Source organism: Olea europaea, chromosome 12 (genome assembly GCF_002742605.1).
Source record: "Olea europaea var. sylvestris chromosome 12, O_europaea_v1, whole genome shotgun sequence".
In the NCBI taxonomy this organism is placed as follows: domain Eukaryota; kingdom Viridiplantae; phylum Streptophyta; class Magnoliopsida; order Lamiales; family Oleaceae; genus Olea; species Olea europaea.
Window position 1 is genome coordinate 22,845,747 of NC_036248.1, and position 22,779 is coordinate 22,868,525.

General features: G+C 32.1%; 1 protein-coding gene, 1 non-coding gene and 1 pseudogene across 4 annotated transcripts; 1 reads left to right on the forward strand and 2 right to left on the reverse strand.

Annotated features, from left to right (window-relative positions):
• The window catches only part of LOC111406796, a 9,244-nt pseudogene extending 1,580 nt beyond the window's left edge, over positions 1 to 7,664 (reverse strand).
• Positions 182 to 254, reverse strand: TRNAT-UGU. The gene has a single exon. It is a non-coding gene; the product is annotated as a tRNA-Thr (tRNA).
• Positions 7,665 to 10,319: 2,655 nt separating the features above from the next.
• LOC111406110 (thylakoid lumenal 17.4 kDa protein, chloroplastic-like) lies at positions 10,320 to 12,805 on the forward strand. 3 transcript variants are annotated; one of them, XR_002704935.1, is made up of 5 exons: positions 10,320 to 10,573; positions 10,683 to 10,807; positions 11,149 to 11,395; positions 11,491 to 11,595; positions 12,377 to 12,793. XR_002704935.1 is itself a non-coding variant. In XM_023035326.1 (4 exons), exons 1-4 carry the CDS (start codon positions 10,456 to 10,458, stop codon positions 12,297 to 12,299), a joined length of 507 nt encoding a protein of 168 aa, XP_022891094.1. In that variant the 5' UTR covers positions 10,320 to 10,455; the 3' UTR covers positions 12,300 to 12,361. The 3 variants fall into 3 exon arrangements, 2 of the variants coding, with proteins under 2 accessions (XP_022891094.1, XP_022891093.1); XM_023035326.1 differs by lacking the exons at positions 11,491 to 11,595; positions 12,377 to 12,793 and adding an exon at positions 12,283 to 12,361; XM_023035325.1 differs by lacking the exon at positions 11,491 to 11,595 and having other exon boundaries at positions 10,322 to 10,573; positions 12,377 to 12,805.
• The last annotated feature ends 9,974 nt before the right edge of the window (positions 12,806 to 22,779 follow it).

A 22,779-nucleotide genomic window follows, 5' to 3' on the forward strand; every position in this document is an offset into this window, starting at 1 on the left:
TTTTTTTATATATATATATATATATATATATATATATATATATATATATTTTTTTTTTGGAAATTCCTATAACTTCCAAAATTCATGGATTTTGGAAAAAGGGGAAGGCACTTTTTCAATATTCTTTGATTTCAAAGGAACATTATTAATCATCAAAAAATTGAATAAAAACTAAAAGAAAAGCCAGCTATCGGAATCAAATCAATGACCATCGCATTACAAATGCGATGCTCTAACCTCTGAGCTAAGCAGGCCCACATAATAGATACTTTCTATCCATAGGAATTCTCTAGACCCTCTGTCCACCATCGTCCTCCTTAAAGTCTAGTGTTTCATCTATCTTCATCTTCATTTCGTGATTTCTATCGACCAATTCATTGAGCATAAACTAATAATACGAATTGGATTGTGTAACTTCACTAAAAAAAAAAAAAAAAACTATTTTTGAATGTTTATTTTTGAATAAATTTTTTTATGGAATACAATTGAAAAATCATTTTGTTTTGATCATTTTTTTGATTTCTTAATCATATCGGATTCATTCCGGGAATGAGGTTTTGCGATAAAAGTACAACTTCTATCCTGCTTCCTGACTAGCCTATCTAAGATGTTTAGCTAGGCTGGTGTGAAAACATGACCTTGTGACTTCCATTCTTATTTTCTAATAGAGAGAAAGCCACTCTCCTTTATTAGTGGGTATGTTTTTACTTATCGTTAGGAGAAATAGCTTCTAAAGTATCATCTAGATCTAGAGGCTGTTGGGAATTTATTTAATTATGTACGACAAAAAATAAAATAATTTCAATTCCCACCAAGGATCTACTTTGTGTTTAGATAAAAAAAACTGTGATAGAAATTGTACCTTTCTTTAATTCTGGAACTCCTTTGCTACTCTTTTGTTCGAACAAACTTGATCTGCCACCCACAGTTATCCAACTGTCCAACCTCCAATAGAAATCCATACAGGGAACAAGATTGTGAGAGAACCAGGGTTTTTGTTCTTGTGTTAGCAAGAAGAACGAAAATTCTCTACAAATTCGAAACCCTAACTGCTTATTTATATAAGCCTAGATGGGTTTGGCCCATCTACTAGTCCGATCTAATATTTAATTAACTCATTTAATTAAATTCGGTCCATGAATTAATTAATTCGGGCCTACAAATAAGCAATCAAATTAATTAATTTATCCAAAACTTGTTAAATTAATTAATTGGTAGATCTTAATTTTCTAGTTCTCCTTTTATATTTGACCCAATATGTTCCAATCACGATACCTAAATGATGTGAATTATTATTTTAATCTAATCGACATTGATAAATTAAAACACCCCTTTTAATTTATCATCAATTCACATTCGTCGTCCCAAATTGACATCTAACAATGTGTCAGAACAATACATGTGACGAAAAATGTCACGTGGTATAACAAAGCCAAACTTGCTCGTTTACTGTGAAACTACAATCCTTTCGTCAATATGATCCGATCAATTACGAGACATGGAAGTGTATCAATCTTGATTATCGTTCATACCTTTCATTCAACTATTAAGTCAATATAAGTCGAAAACTCTTTTTGGACCTATGAGTACACATTGGTCAAGGATTTCGTTATCAACTTAACTGAATGAAATGTATATCATAATATCTTACTATATAAGAGTGACGAATCCTCTATTGGTTGTTCACCACCTTCATATGATTCTTGACATATTTAAACGATGTCGTATTAATAGCCCTTGGCAGAGTAACATCCAACATCACCAAAGTATGACTATCCTCATATAAGGTACTATGATGACCTCAAGTCAATGGACCAATTTCAATACCAAAATTTAGAGATTAATCACTGACACTCAAATAGTTATCCATGTGGAATGTCCCAGCGGGTCTTCAATGTTTTGTTCAATAACAAAACATCCACATGTTCATTTAAGTGTCACCATACCTCAACTTGTGAGATCAGCTACTTACTTCACAAATAAAAAAGGACGCACGTGATGGTCTATCATTAATAACGATATCCGTATATCGTTATTACTTACGACCACGGATAATTTAAGGTTCAATCATATGTAATTTGTATCTCACAATCACAACTCCTTATGATTAATAAATTACCAAGATTTGAATCCATGGACTATATTATTTAATATAATTGAGTATTAATTAAATAGATCTACCATAAATTGCATCAACTGTATATTAAAAGTGTTTATGTCCAAAGTTGATTGGTTTTAAGGCATAACATTTACAAATTCACACTTGTACTAGATTCAATCACTTATGTATATAATATCATAAGAGTCTACATGATGATCATATTTATGCTGCAACAACTCTTTGTTGATGGATCTACAATATTATTAATTGTGAGAATTCGTTCTTCTTTTTATGTCATTTATATGTATTATCTCTTTGATGAGATTATACCGCCTTAACACAAGTTTGGATTTTTTATGAGACCTTATTTCCTTCACTTGTGTGATGACTCTATTATTATCACAATACAATGGCATCTAATCAAAAATTTTAAAAATTACTCTAAGTTTATTAATGAATATCTCGATCCATACTGCAACTCTTTGCTGTTTCTGAAGCAATCATGTGCTAAGTTTTTGCAATTAAATCAGCGGTTATTTCATGCTTGGACCCTTTTTCAACAAACCGCTTAAAAGTAAACAAATTTCTTCATATAAAATCTTCTCAAAATTTTATCTATGTAGATTGGGATGAGTTAAGCAATCTTCTAGATTTATCTCTATAAATCATGTTGCTTCTCCCATATTGTTCATGAAGAAATCCTTTATCAACCATTATGTCAATGATTGAAACATAGTGATGTTGTTTCCTATTAATAATATGTCTTACATATAATACTATAAATGAGATAATGCTCACACTATCTTCTTTGTAAATACATGGTTCATCTTCATTTTTGATCAAATCAAATCTTGATCTTTCTATCAAATCGAAAATTTCAACTCCAAGAGTCTTTCTTTAACCCATAGTCACGGTATGTAACTATTGCAATCAAAATTCGAATGAACTTTAGCATGACTACAGGCGAAAGGTTTCATCAAAGTCAACACTGTCTTTGTTTGTAACATTTTACTACTAGCATTGCTTTGTACGTATAGATATTCCCATCCATGTCAACCTTTTTCCTTGTAAACCATTTAGACATATGGGTTTTATCCCATCAGGAAGGTCAACCAAGGTTCAAAACATGTTTTCATATATTGAGTTCATTTCGGATTTCATGACATCCTGGTATTTATTTGTGTCAACACTTGACTCTGCTTCTGCGTAATTAGTTGGTTTATCATCCTCGATTAATAATGCTTGATTAGTAATCGTGGATTCGCACCTTTTTCAAGGTCGAATGATCCTACTAGATTTAAACTGATCTGTCATGTCCTCGAGAGTCTCTACTTCCTGATTAAGAGTATGTCCTTCATCGGGTGTGAGATCAAATCAGATCCATCTACTTGGTCAACTATATCTATGGACTGTTAAACTCCTTCAAGTTATATTTTGCTCACAATGTCCTCACCTAGAATAAACTATTTATCTAAGGAATATGGAATATCTTGAGATGAACATCTTCTTCTCAACGAGATTATAGAATTGATATCCAAACATTTGTTTTGGATATCCCATAGATATGCATTTATTGGATTTAATCTCAAGTTTATTTGATTCAATACGCTTCCCATAAGCGTCACAGCCCCAAACTTCCACATGAGATAAGTGGGGCTTTTTCCTTTTCATAACTCGTATGGAGTTCTATCAACCGATATAGATGGGAAACGATTTAGTGTGCAATCTACTGTAATCAGTGCATGAGCCCAAAACGATTTTGATAGGTTTGCATGGCTTGTTATCCTCTTTTCAGATACACCATTATGTTGTAATGTATGTAAAGAAATCCACTGAAAGAGAATCTCATTCTCTTTTAGATAATCTAAAATTCCATCTTTAAGATATTCACACCTCAATTGGATCTTAGTGTGAGGGTATATTTACCTATTTGTTTCTCTACTTCTAGCTTGAATCCCTTGAACTTTTCAAGAGTTTCATACATGAATTTCATCAAGTATACATGATCATTGATGAAATAAGAGAAACCTCAATTGACATTAATTGACATGGATCTATATACATCACTATATATTAGGCTAGTAATTATGTAGACCTTTCTCCTTTTCAAGTAAATGAGATTTAATCATGTTTGTACTTATCAAATGATTTGAAATCAATTGACCCCAAGTATACATTTCTATGTAATTTTGGAATTGCATTTCATCTATATGACCAAGTCTGCAATGTCAAATTTATGTATTATCCAGATTATCACTTTTATGTCTTTAACTTCTATACTCATTATAGAATGCTTAGTATTTAGAATATAAATGTCATTTTGTAGCTTACCATGACCATTAAGGTCTTATCTAAATAAAAAGGAACAAATAATTGTCATTAACAATAAAATAATTTATGTCCAAACACGAAATTTATTTAATGTATTGGTAATGTTGGGTACAAAGCAACATTTATCTAATTCCAATACTAAGCCTAAAGGCAACGGCAAGAAGTATGCTTCTATAGGCAATGTAGTAAGCTTTGCTCATCTTCAACGTATAGGTCGACTTCTCCCTTTTGAGCTCATGAAATAGACATAAGCCTTGCAATATTTCTTTCAATGGCCTTTCATTCTAGAATGAAAATAAGGGTCATTAGATTTGGTATTGTCCTTCACTTTGACCGTCTTAGCCATATTGGATGCCTTCCCAAAGTCCCTTTAAAATTCCTCTTAATACCCTAAGAGGAATCAATAGTTTGCCCACTACTAACTTTAATATTGGGTTTAACAGTCTTGAGCATGCCAAACAACTCAATAAGTGTGCACTCGAACTTATTCATGTTAAATTCATAGTTAGTTGCGAATAGCTCTTTTCTGACAAAGATTGCAAAATCAAGTCAATACTTAGTTTATTGTTTAGGATTGAACTCAATTGAGAGAACTTCTCAATGTCAATCATCTTCAATACATGAGTACCGACTGAAAATTCCTCTGTCATTTTGCACCGGTATAGTTGTTTGGAAGTCTAATATCCTTCCATACAAGATTATTATCATACAACTCTTTGAAATGAAAAATCATATGTTAACATCTATTCTCACATGTTGCTTTCGTAACTCAAGTGACATAATGCAAACATCACACATGTTGAAGTATTATCGACTTCACCATGTTTATTATAACAGCCACCTCTTTCTTAGCAAGTTATCAACAGGTGTCTTTGAAAACAGCTATTCAAGGACATAGTCAATTTTCTCATGCCCAGAACATTCTCATATTGTAGTGTCAATCAAGAAAATCTGGTTTGATTGGTATCCAGTATGCCTCTTAAATATACATGGTTACTCATGATTCAATAAATATAAATGACGAAATGTAAAAAATAATATATAAAATACATCAATTAATTTAACATGGATTTTTATTAAATTAATTATGCTTCCTTTGTTTAACTCAAATTTATGATCTTCTCGCATAAATTTATGGAATCTATACTTGACTTCCAGTGCGCTGGAATTCCATTTGTTATATCAAGGCATATAGTGTACTCAACAAGCCTTAATAAAACATTTGAATAGATACGATTATCAATTGTATCTCCATACAACTCTCAGATTATTAAGTTGACAACTTCATGTCTTCACACATCTTAGGTGTTAGCTTAACATGCTTCTAAAATTCATCTCCTTGAGTGTGCTCAACAAAAGGTAAATTTTAGTTAAGTCAAACCCATTATTCAAAAATATCTAATATTTATAGTGTCAACCATATTCATAGTAGACCGGCCTTGAGTGTACTCAACAAGATGAGATCGATTGAGGACTCTAGTTATTCACTATGATGATGGAAGGCAAATGTAAAATATGATTTAATATTTTATTGCGGGTTTTTGCATTCAAATGTCTCGTCGTAACAATCATAGATATATTTTATTATACATCTGCCATGCAAATAAACATATATATAATATACTATAGTAGTGTGGATGATTATAAACTTTTACTATCTAGTCTTTTCGAGGCATAAGGAAGATTAGTCGGTCAATTCCTATGGGCTATTACATTGATCTGTATCAATACACCATCTCCATGATTTTCTCCACTTCTCGCATCTTCAATCAGTCCAGCTATAACATATATTCTATACTAGTTAGCACGCATGCCTAAATGAAATTGGAATTGCAAGCCCATAGTAACAAAACAACAACGGAGTCGCAGGTCCAAAATGATTAAGAGCTCATAGATCCATAATAATAACAATAATAGTAGACTCCCAACTCATATAACGATAAGAATAAAATTAATCATTCAACACATCCACATGGTCTAGTCCATAAGCATCCACTTATAATACATTCATCACATAAATACATTCATATATATAATATCTAATATTATATGCAAACATATTTCAAATTTCTAACAATTAAGGTCGTCTAAACTATTTTAGACAAATGGATCGAAACAATTAAATAATCAATTAATCATATTAATTAATTAATTTAATTAGTGGGCATGATTATTTAATTAAAATCAAATTTTAATTAAATAACGAATTAGAGCCCAACTCTAATTTCACAATTATAGGGGCATGATTATTTAATTAAAATCAAATTTTAATTAAATATCAAATTAGAGTCCAACTCTAATTACAAAACTTAATGTGGTTGAATTTAATCAAAATCAAATTTCAATTATATAAAAAAAAAAATAGAGTCCAAATCTAATTCCAAGATTTAGTGCGAATTTATTTAATTAAAATTAAATTGTAATTAAATATCAAATTAGAGTTCAACTCTATTTTGATCGAATTTTAGGGCGAGACAATTTAATTCAATAAAATTCTAATTAAATGTCAAATTAGAATCTAATTCTGATTTCAAGAACATATTAGGGTGAGTAATTAATTAAAATCAAATTTTAATTAAATGCTAATTTAAATTGAATTAACATTTTAATTTAGGATAATACTCCAATAAAATAAAATTCAATTTAGGGTGAAATTTTAATATTTAAGTCAAAATCTAATTTAAATGAAAATACATAAAAGTCGTCAACTTTAAATAATATTTTTAATTTGGTCAAAATTGATAATATAGGTCAAAACCCATTTAAAATCAAATTTAAAACCATTTAAATGCTTAAATTTAGAATTCATTTTGAAATTTGCAATTTGACCCACTTAAAATTATTAACAAGCATTGCAGAGCAGCCGTTTAATTTAAAATTGCAAAATGACCCCCTTTTTACATAATTGTAGGCGAGGGCTTGCAATTTCACAAATTGCAAATCATGTCTCCGCCTCCATTCGTCTCCCCCGAATGAAAATTCTAAAGAATTTCACCCATTTTCTCTTTGTGGCGCTGGTGATGACCGACACGACATCTGGTGATATGCGGTGCGCCTTAGGCTACTGCTGCGACAGCATTAAATGCTATCACCACGGCTGCTTTAACGCTGCTTTATGTAGCCGGCGTCGAAACCTTCAACAACTGTGATCGTCATCATTGCTTCGTGTAGCAACATTCATCGCCATTTCATGCTCCAAGCTACGCTCGGCAGCCATGAAGCGATGAACCATGTGCCACCTCCGCACTCGTCGGCGATAGTTTTGCTATCGGCTTCAACCTACCCTGTTATTATACCCAAAAATATATATATTTTTTTCAAATTAGATTTCAAAAAAAAATGAAATCAAATTTCATTAATTGCTAGAAACTAGAAAAATGTATAACAATCAACTTTTGATTGCACAAAAATGTTAAACGATTTCTAACAAATACAAAGTAGGCTCTGATACTACTATTGGAGATTTACTTAATCATGCACAGCGAAAAATAAAACAATTTTAATTTTCACCAAGGATTTGCTTTGTATTTAGATAGAAACTGTGATAGAAATTGTACATTTCTTTAATTTTGCAAACTTCTTTGCAACTCTTTTGTTCTAACAATCATGATCTGTCACCCATAGGTGTCTAATTGTCCAACTTTCAATGAAAATCCACACAGGAAACAAGATTGTGAGAAAATCAGGATTTATGTTCTTGTCCTAGCAAGAAAAATGAAAATTTACAAATTATAAACCCTGACTACTTTTTTATATAAACCCAAACAGGCTTGACTTGGCTACTAACCCGGTCTAATATTTAATTAAATTCTGTCCGTGAAATAATAATCCAAATAATGAATTTGGGCCAACAAATAAGCAACTCAATTAATTAATTTATCCAACTCTTATTAAATTAACTAATTTGTAAATCTTAATTTTCTAGTTCTCCTTTTGTATGTGACACATTAGGTTCCAATCATGATACCTAACAATATGAATTATCATTTTGATCTAATCAAAATTGATAAATTAAAACATCCCTTCTAAATTATCACCAATTCACATTCGCCGTTCCAAATTGACATCTAGCAATGTGTCAGGATAATACATGTGATAAGAAATGTCACGTGGTATGGTAAAATCAAATTTGTTCGTTTACCGTGAAACTATAATCCTTTCGTCAATATGATCCGATCAATTGTGAAATATGAAAATGTGTCAATCTTGATTGTCGATCATATTTTTCATTCCACTATCAAGTCAATATAAGTCGAAAATTCTTTTTCGACTTAGAGTACACCTTGGCCAAAGATTTCGTTATCAATTTAACTGAATAAAATGTGGATCATAATCTTTTACTATCTAAGAATGACGAATCCTCTTTTAATCATTCACAACCTTCATATGAATCTTAACATACCCGAACGATACTGTAATAGCGGCCCTTGACAAAGTAACATCAAACATCGCCAAAGTATGTTTGTCCTCATATAAGGCACTATGATGACCTCAAGTCAAAGGATCAATTTCATTACCGAATGTTAGAGACCATCCACTGGCACTCAGATAGTTATTCATGTGAAATCTTCCAACAGGTCTCCAATGTTTTGTTCTATAACACGACATCTACATGTTCATTTAAGAGTCATCACACCTCAGCTAGTGAGATCAGTTATTTACTTCACAAGTAAGAAATGTCACGCGTGATGGTTTATCCATAATAACGATATCCATATCTTGTTATTATTTACGATCACAAGTAATTGAAGATTTAATCATATGTAATTTGTATCTCACAATCACAATTCCTTGTAATTAACAAATTATCAAGATTTGAATCTATGGACTCTATTATTTAATTTAATTAAATATTAATTAAATAATAGATCTGTCACAAATTGCATCCACTATATACTAAAAGTGTTTATGTCCAAAGTTGATTGGGCCTTGTGCATAACACTTATAGGGGCTATAGATGGTTAGGTAAAATGGAAGAAATGAAAGAGGGTCATTCCTTTTATTCAACAATTGACCAAAAGAAAATATTAACAAATAATAAATTACACGAGTTTAGATCAATCAAATAATGATATTTCTATGCATATACAATAATTCGCCCTAATTAATTTGATCATTTGGATTGCACTGGGGTGGAATAATGATAAAGAAAGTGGAAGGGAGAAAAGAATTTACAAAAAAGGAATTCTTGAAGAATAGTTCAATTATTGATTCGAAGAGGGAAGTCGAACTAGATATATGTATTTGAATGGTTCTAAGCCAATCCTTGTAGATGTTTCGACGATTGATTCTCTATGAAGAGTCGTCACTTATGGCCTCTTGTACTTGCAGCAAGTCTCTTTAAAGAAAGAAACAATTACATTGCCTCTTTGGTATTACTAATGCCTCCCCACCCAATATAACCAAAAGAAAAATGATAATATAACTATTTTTCTCTCTACTACAATATTCTACAAACCAAAAGAAAAGACGATATTACTAATGTCTCCCCACCCAATATACAAATGGCTCAGTCGACCAGCAATGAGCCGTTCAAAAATTCTTCTGGTAAAAATCTAGCTTCTAAGCCAGCCAATGAGTTGTGGCTTGTAATCAGTGCCATGACATTGCCTCTTTTAATTGTAGTTAGATATCCACAACAATTTACTCTTCGTCATTTTAAAGATGCAAATAATTATTAGTCATGCTAACAAGTAGATATTTAGCCTGAGCCCAAATTATATAAAAAATAAATTTTCTCCAAATTCTTTTCAGTTAGGCATTCTTAAATAAAATATTTTTTTATGTAAATTTAAAACATTTTTTTAACTTTTTTTTTTTCCAAAAAATCCCTATTGTAAAATTCATTTTTTAAAAAAATGGAGCACAAAAACACATGGAACATTCTAATCCTCAAATGGAACAGAAGAGTCTCGATGTTCCAAACGCCTCCTTAAACATGACATGGCTAATTGGATAGGCAATTGCATGTCAGATAGATAAGCCACTGACTGACGAATTTCAAACAAAAATAGACAGGAAAAATGGCGTCACTCTCTATTCCTCTGTCGCCGAAGGTGTTCTCCGGTCTACAACTTCCGGCCAAATGTGTTCGTCCCACTCCTCGGGAACTCCAATCTCCCTTCAAAATCAGGTGTTCCTGTAAGAATTCCATTAATTTCACGATTTTCTTAAACAATTTTAAGATAATTTTGCTGTAACCGATTTTTGTTTCGATTATATATTTGATGCGTGTTCGTGGTGGGTTCAGCGATAGAGGATGGTTTCAAATCTGTTGAAAGTTTTACTCAATTTGAGGAGCTCAGGAGTGTCGCTTGTGGCGTTCTTGCTGTTTGGGCTTTGACTGCTGCCTCGCCTGTAATTGCGGCTAATCAGGTCTAAATTCAAGAGTCTTTTTCTTGGTCAAGTTTTGCACTTTTATTTTGATTTTACAATTGATAGAAAAATGTTTGGGAATAGAATTAATGCTTCTTGTCATTACTGACCATAAATGTTAAATTCTTGTTTCTCAAATGATCTAGCTACAACAACAAACATTTAAATGTGTATTAGGATTTATGTGTGCTTGAAAGTTAATCTATTACGACTCTCTTCCTGTATCCTTAACGCTGGCCTGAGACGGATTATGTAAAATATGGTCTGAGTTTCTAAAATAATTGCCATTTGAGATAATTAGTGGTGGAATAAATTGAAATGTGTTGGCGTTTGATTTGCAGAGGCTGCCGCCTTTGTCGACAGAGCCAAATAGGTGTGAACGTGCATTTGTGGGCAATACAATAGGTCAAGCAAATGGAGTCTATGACAAACCACTTGATCTTCGTTTTTGTGATTACACCAATGAGAAATCCAACCTTAAGGGGAAGTCTCTCGCTGCAGCACTCATGTCGGATGCAAAGTTTGATGGTGCAGATATGACTGAGGTGGTGATGTCAAAGGCATATGCTGTTGGAGCCAGTTTTAAGGGTAAGATGGTTTACCCTTTCACTTCATTTGGATATCATTAGCTAACTCTTCCTCTATGCAAATTTGTTCTTGCAACCTTATTTCGAGTAATTCAGAAATTTTGCAAGAGAGGGACAAATGACAGTCTTCTTCATGAAGTTTAGAGCCAATCAACTCAAAATTGAATGCAGTACTTCTTATATGACAGGAACATGAATTGTGTAAGTTACGGATCATCAAAAGACTGCTCAATTTGATACTCATATAGTGTTTTTTATTTTTCAAAATTTCTCTCATACTCGTAGGGAAAAAACTAAATAAATAAAAAAATCTGACTTTCTCTAGGAATTTAATAGGATGCTTTAATTCATTTTTAGAGGCACGTGATTCTATTCTTTCTCTGTTGTTTAGTAGACTACACATATTACAATATATTGCTATTGAAATAATAAAATTGTTTAGTTATAACAAATTTAAGCTGTTTAGTACATCATTTTGTCTCCTAATGCCTCAAAGTTACACATCTTTAAAATTTTCCACCTTCCATTTGTATATACTTATCCACAATCAAATTTAATATTAAGAAAGTTTTATGCCATAAATTTTCATCACTGTTACTTGATTCCACAAACCCCTGCGGTTATCATGTTTCTATGAGATAATATATCTGTTTTGCTGTTGTTGGACTTCGCAGAGCCTTCTGTATATAGGAAAGGGTAACCATAGTACCTGCCATATAGAGGATTTTAGTTTGATTTTTGAGGGCACGAGCGAGAAGTGCAAATTTGTACTTTTCTGTTATATTGAAACCAACAATGATAACTTGACGCAACTCTCACACTAGAGTGAACTATCTTGAATCTATATCTCCACTTTGATTATCTTTTGATTCTTATTTCTATTGTAAGGAGTGATTAAGGCTTAGGTCCCTGACAATTGTAGAAGTGCAAATTTGTACATATGACCGTTCTTAAAGTGAAGAGTTGCCATAATGACTTCCAGGCACAGACTTCTCGAATGCAGTTTTGGATCGAGTGAATTTTGCGAAGGCAAACCTCCAAGGAGCCATGTTTAAAAACACGGTGCTATCTGGATCTACATTCGAGGAAGCTCAACTTCAAGATGCAGGCTTTGAGGACACCATCATAGGTTACATTGATCTTCAGAAGCTTTGTACTAATAAGACTATCAACGACGAAGGAAGAGTTAACTTGGGATGCCGATAACGTTGTGGCAATTGCTTGGTATTTCTTTCTTTTCATTATTTAGTATACTGTAATATATAGAGTGAGTTGTACTTTTCCATTTTGACTAAACTTCCGAAACTTATTCTGATTTCTACGGCCATAAATGCATTGTATTCACTTTTTACATAGCATGATACCCCCATGGAATTCTTATAATTATAATTTCTCGTAACTAATAGTTTTCAGTAATTTTTGTTGTTCGTATAGATGCTCTAAATCTATCTCTACTATATGATTTCTTGTGCATGATGAGCCTACTATTAATAGAAATAGAGGCATAGCATGTTCTCGACTGAGGTGGAGTAGCGATGGATGATGATAATTGATTCACTCTCTCGCACTGGAGGGATTAGTCTAGTGTCATGATTTTAATGGGAATTTAAGGAGATCAGTCTGGTCGGAACTTTCTTGTGGCCCTACTCGACTCGAGAAGAACTTTCATGGGTCACCTAGAGGGAGTCGTTGTCCAACCGAGAAATGGTTGATTAGACCGACTTTTCGTGTATGAAGTGACAGACGTCTACCCACCTGCTCAAATTAATTGGTGAAATTATCTGTCCCTCCTCATTTGACGTATACTCACTATGTAGTATGATGTTTTAAACATTAAATCCACTATGTTCTTCACGTGAAAAGATGTCTGTGTACTATTACGCCTCTTTTGACGAGGCTCCAAGAATCTGTTGTGTGACTATCAGCTAGCAAGGCCAATCAGGTGCACACCACATTACTATCCTACTTGGCTTAGTCGAGGTTATATATTGAGGTAGCCAAAGATATGCATCACCTCAGTCGAGATGTTATTTAAAGGCCGACTATTCATGGCCTAGATGAGGTGCTATAACATGCTGTAGAATAAATTCAAAGCAATTAGCTGTTTAATGAGAAAAGGCATCTCCTACTCCACCTATTACAAGAGATCTTCAGTGCAAGATTTTTTATATGATTGATTGATGTAATACATCTTTGCAGTAGACGTCTCATAATTAACCTGTTGGTCTACTTTTCAAAAATCGAACATATATTATATGGTGATTACTTTTTTGAATGCCCCTTAACTTAGGATTGACGGAGTGACACCTACGAGAAGATGCACTTTCATCAGAATGAGGATCATTCCTCATTTTCTACTATAAAAACTCACATTTAATGCTATTAGAAGGTGATGCAATTTTACACATTCAAATATTATTGCTCTCTCTCATTTTATTCTTCGTATACCCACGATGCCTGAATAGTATTGTAGTTCACATCTTTTGTATGTCCCATACACAAATATAATCGTACAAGTTGACTAACTTAATCATCAAAATGCTCGTAGCCGCTCCCTCACCATCGTAGAAGGTCATATACTCCTAACGATTTGTCCAAGTATGTAGGAGATAAACTACGTGAATATGAGAGGAGTTGGGATCTATTGATCACATCACTCATACAGAAATCGAGGTCAACACAGTAAATATTGAAACAGGGTGATTAAAATACATCATACAATTATATTTTATTTACTATTCGTGTATAGCCACGTTGTCAACTATAGACCACGTTATCAACTACCCTTCATTCAAGTTTTTTTTTTTTTTTTTCCCCAAGATAACAACTGTATAAATAGTATTACTATTACTATTAAAAAAATTAATTTAACAAACCACGACAAGTAGCCATTCTGTTGGTCTTAGAATCTGAATGGCAGGTCTGTCGACAACTAAAATTCCTTGGTGTGCTTCCCTCAACTGACTTTCCAAGACTCACTATTCCATTTTCCCTTTCCTACTACAAATTTAAAAAATGAATTCATTTAGCCTTCATTTTTACAAAAACTCTTTTTCAACCATACATTTTTCTATAAAATAATAATACACTTAAATCAGAAAATATTTCTTATTTTTAAATCACACAATCTCCAACAAAACACTACTCAAAAATAAATGTATTTTAACCCAAAAGTGGAGCTCAAACAAGGAATTTAATCGATTTGAGATTCAACAAACTTGATCGACTACATTATCAAATCTTTTCAATTACAAAATATATGTCATGCTAGCTTTTGACAATAACTAATACTCTAGTTAGAAAGTTAATGGAAAATTTATCTCTCGGTATTTTTATTTATTTTTTTTTTTTGGGGGGGGGGGGGGGGGGGGTGGAAGAAAAGGGTATTAATAGCAGATAATACTTGAAAAATGAGATATATGGGAATGGATTAAAAGAAAATTGATGGATGGTTGAAAGCAAGTTAGAGGGGATAATTGTACCAAACCCTAGTCAATCGGGTTGGTGGGATGACAGTTGGGCATCCCACTTTCTGCTCATTCATTCTCTAGTATTTATATCAATGTTGGCCTTATCTTCTCAGGATCAGACTCCCATGTCCAACACCATGTAATATATGGAGAGACAGAGAGAGTGAAAGGGGGAGACATGGCTTCTTCCATGTAATCTTTCTTGCTCAAATGAGTATTCCAACAGCAGCAAGCACTTGTGCATTTCAAAACATTAATTTCTTCGCACAGATTTGTGTTTTATGAGATGCTGGTGTTGGTGCTTCTGCGATGCTCATTTGGGCAAGCAATATTACACTGGAGGGTTAATTATTCAACATAGTTCTCAATCCTCAAGAGCTGTCACCACTCACCAGATGAGTATTCATTTTTCAACTTATCCATTTAATGTTCCTTCCAAATTCAGGCGAATCATTGAAAAAAGGGAAAAGAAAAAAGGATGAGGGTATAAACACTTCTATGGCGGAAAACATACTTTGAATCATCATCTTTTGCATATATTGATCAAGATACATCTCAAATTTTGAACTTTTTTTTTTTTTTTTTGAGTCCTATTTATTTAGTTCCAATCTAATATAAGCCTATGTTTGGTATGGATTAAAATCAATTTTTTAGTAAATTTTGATAAAAGTTAATGAAATGTGTGATTGAAAAGTTGTGGATTAGATTAAAATGAATTAGATTAAAATTTAAATTTAATTTCCTAATTCTTTGCTTGATAGCCAATCAATATATATAAATGGGTAAATGTTAGTGTCTAACCTCTCGAGTTTCTACTAGAATTCGCTCGATGTTTTTCGCCGACACGAAGATTTACAAGTTTGCACTATTAGATAAAGCACAACTATGACATTTTTCCCAGTGATCTTCACAAGTTGATGTGATTAATAATTAATTCCATGTTTTCATCGACTTGTATTGTACAGATAGATAATCATACTGCGTACATGTTTTGTTAATTAAGAGCTTGTTTGACAATCTTTATTGTAGCAAAAAAAAAAAAAAAAAAAAAAAGAAAAAAAATTTTTAAAAAAAAAAAAAAAAAAAAAATTAAAAAGGGAAAAAAAAAAAAAAAAAAAAAAAAAAAGGAAAAAAAGTTTTGAATAGTGTTTTTTAGAAAAATATGTGGTTAAAAAATAGGAAAATGTTTTTAATTACACGTGTAAAATATTTTATTATGTGAATGTGTGTTTGAAAATAATCATGTAGCAAACCATAAATAAATTAAGGTGTAGAAATAAATTTGTAGTTCCTTTGTTAACTGGACTGAACAACAATTGAAAAATATTGCAATAAAAAAATTAAAGGGTAATTAGTACACAAAGTCCCTACATTTCAATGTTATTATGCAAAATGTACATACCTTTCATTTTTTTAAATTTTTGCCGTTATTTCAATATTTCATTGCAGAAAACGTCTTTCTCACCATTTTTTAATGTAAAATGACCAATATACCCTTTCATTTAAATAATACAAAAAAAATAATAAATTGCAATCTTACTCCTAAATATTTTAAAAAGTGCAAGTGAATCCAAATAATTATTAAAAGATTTAATAGCACAAAAAGTCTCTACGCTTGGCCTATAGTGTGTAAAATGTCTTTATGTTTCAAATTGGTGAAAATGACGTTTTTCGCAATGAAACATAGAAATGAGAATGAAAACGCAAAAAAATTGAAACGTATAGACGTTTTCCGCAAGAAATGTCAAATGTTGGGATTTTTTTGCTATTAGGCCTTACTAAAATATTAAAAATAACGAAAACTCTCTCTCTCCAAATGGGATTTCCACGTTATAAGTGGAAAAACTCCGACCAACCATCACCCAAGCAGCCGAACCTCCATACCGTCGAAATATCTGTTGATATTTTAAGATCATGAAGAGAGGCGCCCTAGTGAGTATAGTCAATTGATGTGTTGGAAATGATATGGGTCTCTCCGAAACAGGTGATGTTGCTAGTATTTGCAATCGCGAGTTGGGTATTTTGGCTTGCAATTCCGAATAAATCAATTGGCATGAAGGTTCCAAGGTTGAATGTTGGGTGGTATGTGTAGAGAGAAGTGGGATTTTTCGACGGTATGGTAGTCCAGCAATTTGAATGGTGGTTTGCTTGCTTTTTTTGACTTCTAAGGTAACTGGCTCATTTGGAGAAGAAGATGTGTGTGAGAGAGAGAGAGAGAGAGATTTTTTTGTAATTTTTAATATTTTAATAAGGTTTAATAGCAAAAGAAAATCCCTATGTTTGACACTTATTGAGAAAAAATCCTTACATTTCAATTTTTTTGCGTTTTCATCCCTCTTTCCACGTTTCATTGCGAAAAACATTATTTTCACCAATTTGAAAGGTAGGAACGTTTTGCACACTATAAACCAAATATAGGGACGTTTCTGCTATTAGGTCTTTTAATAATTATTTGAAATCACTTGTACTTTTTAAAACATTTAGGAGTAATATTACTATTTATTCTTTATTTTTCTTTTCTTTTCTTTTCTTTTTGTTTTATTTAAATGAGAGGGTATTTTGATCATTTTATATTAAAATTGTGAAAATGACGTTTTCTATAATGAGACATTGAAATAAGGGCGAACATGTCAAAAAAATAAAAAGTATGGACGTTTTACACAATAATATTGAAAGGTAGGGACCTTTTGTGCTAATTGCCCAAAAATTAAAATGTGATAGTTACATGAAGTTGTGATGGTTTAGTATTTTCATTATTCATGTTGATGGTTTGTATATCTTATATTTCAAAAAGCTATTTAGCGCCTGTTTGATAAAATTTTGAAATGGTCGGGAATCAATTTTAAGTACACATTATATGAGATTAACAATTTTTATCATCTTTTTAATCACACATTTCGTTAACTTTTATAAAAGCATGCTAAAACTTACCCCTTATTATACTATACTATAATGTTATAGCCTAAATTTGGTACTTAAAAATCAGGGGGAAATCCGGTCAATCTCCCATGGGTTTGGGTTACTTGGGTTTTTTAATTGCATTTGTTTTAACACACACACTCATATACATGTTAGGAAGCGAGGCTTACCAATATTCTTTAAGTCTAATGTACTTGAAAAAAATTCTAGTACTCCCAATCATGTATTAGTAGGAAGGAGTATTGAGTTTTCATACTTTGAGAGTACTATAAACTTTCCTGAGTAATGCATACAATAACATTACTAATAAGAATAGAGTAAACTTTATTTTCGAAAAACTTGAACTAAGTTTCATACATTGTTAAAGAGTATTCAATTGCTAGTACAATATTCTCAATAAATGAATGGTCAATAAATCAATAATTTTGTTTAAATAATGAAATTTTTTATCTCGACTAAATCTATGCACTAAATTAATAATATCTCTAAATTCATAAAATAATAATTTTATTTAGATCCTTAGGATCCAACACAAATATAAAACAATAATTGGTAATAATATATTACACATGTTAAATACTTTTAACTTGAAAACTTCCATTTTTTCAATTCAAATTTTCTGAAAATATGCATCAAAGTAGCCTTCTCATTTTTATTTTTAAAATTGGTGCAATGTGTATTTACATTTGATATTTTTTTTTTCATTCTTAAAAAAAAAAAAAGGAATAATTATTTAAGATTAAAATACTTGAAAGGCTTCTTTTGAAGAAACAATTGGTAAAATATAACTACCATCTAAATCAAGATCTCATTAAGCATTTCAGTGCTCCCATGAATAAACCTCTTCAATAGGAATTAGTTACATCAACGCACAATTTTCACTAAGATAATTCAAGAGTTGGTCAACATTCTTCACATTTTTGTAGCATCGACAGGAACTGACTTCATGTAATCTATCAATAAAATTCTAAATTATGTAATTATTGATAAAGAACAAAAGTTGTGCAGCGTGATGCCAAAGAATGTTGGGTATGTTGGAAAAATAATCAGTTGTAGCAATTTCAGAAAAATGAAATTCAGAATTATAAAATTTATTGTCCGATCGAGTCTCGTGATAGCACGATGTCCTAGAGTGAAATTGCCCGTCAATAACTGCTGTGACCTCCGTGGACAATCACTCCTAGAATACAACGATCATAAACCACTTATACAACAATCACGAATGGTTTTCAGAACTTTCGAAGGTACTTCAGAATATGTGTAAAAGCTGAGTATAAAAGAATTCAGAATATGAGAAATAAGATTTCTTTTCAAATGATTTTCTGTTTTCTTTGATGTGTTTCTTTCACAAACCAAGACATGAGTTTATATAGGCAAAACTGGAAGTAGCTGTCTCCTCCGTGACCAGAGAAAAATGCAAAATGTTAATTGCTGTGAGTAGTGAGTATTTTAATGACTGTGAGTAATGGGTTATTACAAAAAACGGTCAAAAAATACTGACTAGTTTGACCCATTAAATAATTCTAAAATTAAATAAAATGAATAAAATTTTATTTTAGTCAAGGAAGCCCAAAAGCCCAAGGCCCCAATCAAGACTTTTTAATAATTACGTGGGAAGTGACCCGAACCCCTGACATCCCACACAAATGCCACATTTCCAACTACTTCGACACTTCATCTAATTTGATTATTTCTTTCACATTTTATATTTATACTATAAATATATAACAGGGTAAGCATGGACGTGAAAAAACATGGAGGAATTGATAACATCACCCCATCTACTAATAGAAGATCCGGACAATCCAACTTCACAACCTTAATCCATCCGAAGACAATTGCCACGAAGAGACCGAGGATTTTTGGATACCATACCGAAATGTAAATTTCATATTTTGAGTCAATGTTAATATGACATTGATATTTCAATTGCACCACTGATTCAGTTTCAAGTTTCTTCTTAAATGTACTAAAATTTAAGAAATTTCACTGCTTTGATTATTTTGAATATTGATTCCCATTATCATCAAGGAAACTGAGGTGAAGGATTTGACAAAATGTCAAGGTTATGATGTACGATATTGCACTAGCGGGTTTCTTTCCAAAAAGGGAGGACACGAACTAATCGAGCAATAAAATCGGCACTCTGAAAGGTGGTGGTAAGAAATCTGGAGATTACAATAGATCATTTCGTCAAGTTATAAAAGCTTTTCAAATCATCGATTATTTGACTATATCAAGTAATAAATTTAGTTTCAAACTATTTCATTTATTTCAGAAAGAGGTCGTGAACTTTTCAAGTGAATAATTCATGGCTCGCGGCACCGGTACTTAAAATTTATAGTTTCTGTCGATAACTACTTAATTTTATTGAAATGAAGTTTTCAAATAACTATTAGTTCGTATTTCAATTCTCTTGACCGTATACAAATGGGTGCGACATGCTCTCAAACATTGAATGTGCGTAGACGATGGATACTCTTTGCGATTTCTAAATTAGAGTTTTTGAAGTGTACTAACAACTTCTCATAAAAGATAAGTTACGTACGAGCCGCGTAGTGCTTGAAATCTTGGCCAAACGATATTGTTCTACCTTCCTCCTAGATGAGATCTGTGCCACCTAATAATATTAGTGCAGAAGGGCGAAGCAGATTTTTCTCATACCACTTAGGACACTTTTCATTAAATTATATATAATAAATATTTTTTTTACATTCCATTCGATCACACATAATTTTCATCCACTTTTTCTTGTATATTTAAAAAAAGAAGAATAATATTATCTAACACTGTTGGTGTTGAACACTAGTTTGTTTAAGTGTTAGCATATCATATGTCATATTAAATGGATCATAATTTTTTTGTATTTGAATGAACTTATCATATAATATCACTAGTGTTATTACCTAGACTAACATTAAAAACGTTAGTTAGGAAAAATAATAAGTCAAAAAGAAAAGGGAAAATTTCATATCTAAGTATAGTCAATTTTAAAACTAAGAAACAAGATTTAAAACTTCAAAAATCATATATTAATTAAAATTTATTTAAAAATAATTAATTTAAAATATTTTTTATTAATTAAATATATTAAGCCCTTGTTTGAGCCCCATTTCAAGGGAAAATGTATTTTTGAATAGTGTATTGATGGAAAATGTATAGTTAAAAAATAAGGAAAAGTTTTGAATTTGCGTATAATATTATTTTATTAAAAAATGTATGGTTAAAATGATGTCAAAATACTATTTAAGTATACATTTTTTTCAAAGAATATAACTCATACAAGGGCTAATATTCACAATTCTTTACTATTTGGTCACAAATTATCAAATTATTAGTTACATATTATCTTTCGATTATGAATCAAAAGTTTTATAAGTCACAAATAATTTCACGTCACAAATTAAAAAATGTATAGGTTACAATTTATTTAGCGATCACAAATCACAAACTTTATAAATCGCAATTCAAATTTGTAGGTCATATATTATTTATTGGTCACAAATTATCTATTACATATTATTCATTACCCACGAAATATCCATTTTATTGGTCACATTCTCAAATAATTGATCTCATATTATTTATTGGTCATAAACGAAGGAATTTATTAGTTACAATCAACCAAATAATTGATCATAAACACATTGCCCTAGCTATCCAACCCACAACCACCGCACTATCCTCCATGACCACCACCACCTCATCGTCATCACCAGATCCCACACCAAGGCTAGCACTTCCACCTGCACCCCCAACAAAACCATCCCAAACTCCCAACAATACCAAAATATGGAAATCACCACTACCACTCCAACAACCAAAACCAAGACCAACACCTCATTGCCACCGCCAGATCATCCACCACCTACACCAACCACTTGTAGCACCATCGCACTCTCATCATCAACAGCCAACCAAAGGGTCTTCCCACCGCCAAGGTCCTATCTTCACTCCGTCAACATCACCTCCAATTGCCATAAATTACCTAACTACACTATAGAGTCCCCATTACCACCACCATCACCATCACAGCCACCGCCAAATCCACCACCACCACTATTACCAGTACCTCCACCTGTACCACCCACAAAAAGAATCCCTAACCCTCAACAACACTAAAATATGAAAACCACTACCACTCCAACAACTAAAACCAAAACAAACATCGCCTGATCCACTACCACTTGTACCAACTACATGTACCACCACAATACTAACAGCCGACCAAAGGGTCTCCCTACCACCAAGTCTCCAACTTCACTCTGCCAATGTCGTACCATAGAGTTCCGACCGAACTACATCAACGGTAGGGACAATTCCATTGCAAGACACTCCCATCAAGCGGGACTGTATAGGGGCGAGGCGCTTGGAGGTGGTCTCCAGCGTTGGGCACTTCTCGACGACAATGGCGATCTAAGGGAACGAGTAGAAAGACGAGAGTTAAAAGAGGGAGAAAATAATTTAGGGTGTTAAATGAAGTGGATGGGTATGGTGTATGTTTATAAATTAATTTAGAATATATTATTATTATTATTATTATTATTATTATTATTATTATTATTATGATTTACAATATTTGAATTAATATCTGATTTTTATATAAACAAACTTTAGATAGGAGTTTTTGAAGTTGAGTTTTAAAAAGTAGAAATTACAGAAACTATCATTTTTAAGGATCCCATTTCATAAATCATAGGTTATGTTTAATATTTCAAAAATTAGATCTTTTTATTAACTAATTGATACATTTAAAAATTAATTAATAAATATATAATTTCTTCTTTCTTTTCCATCACTTCTCTTTCTCTCTATATTCTCACATCTCTTTCTTTGTCAGAAAGGACTCGCTGAAGTGAAGCCGCTGGAAGCCGTCTGAGTGAAGCTGTGGAAAGTAGCCTAACAGCACTACCTACATCATAGGTCTCTTCATGGCCAAGCTGAGTGACACTACGTTATCTCTTCTCATTCTACTCCGACGAAAACACATCACACA

Bases quoted from the DNA above. Each gene is read 5' to 3' on its own strand.
- LOC111406110 (XM_023035325.1), top strand. From the start codon at position 10,456: ATGGCGTCACTCTCTATTCCTCTGTCGCCGAAGGTGTTCTCCGGTCTA. The intron at 10,574-10,682 runs GTAAGAATTCCA...TGGTGGGTTCAG, and splicing joins CTTCAAAATCAGGTGTTCCT to CGATAGAGGATGGTTTCAAA. The intron at 10,808-11,148 runs GTCTAAATTCAA...TTTGATTTGCAG, and splicing joins CTGTAATTGCGGCTAATCAG to AGGCTGCCGCCTTTGTCGAC.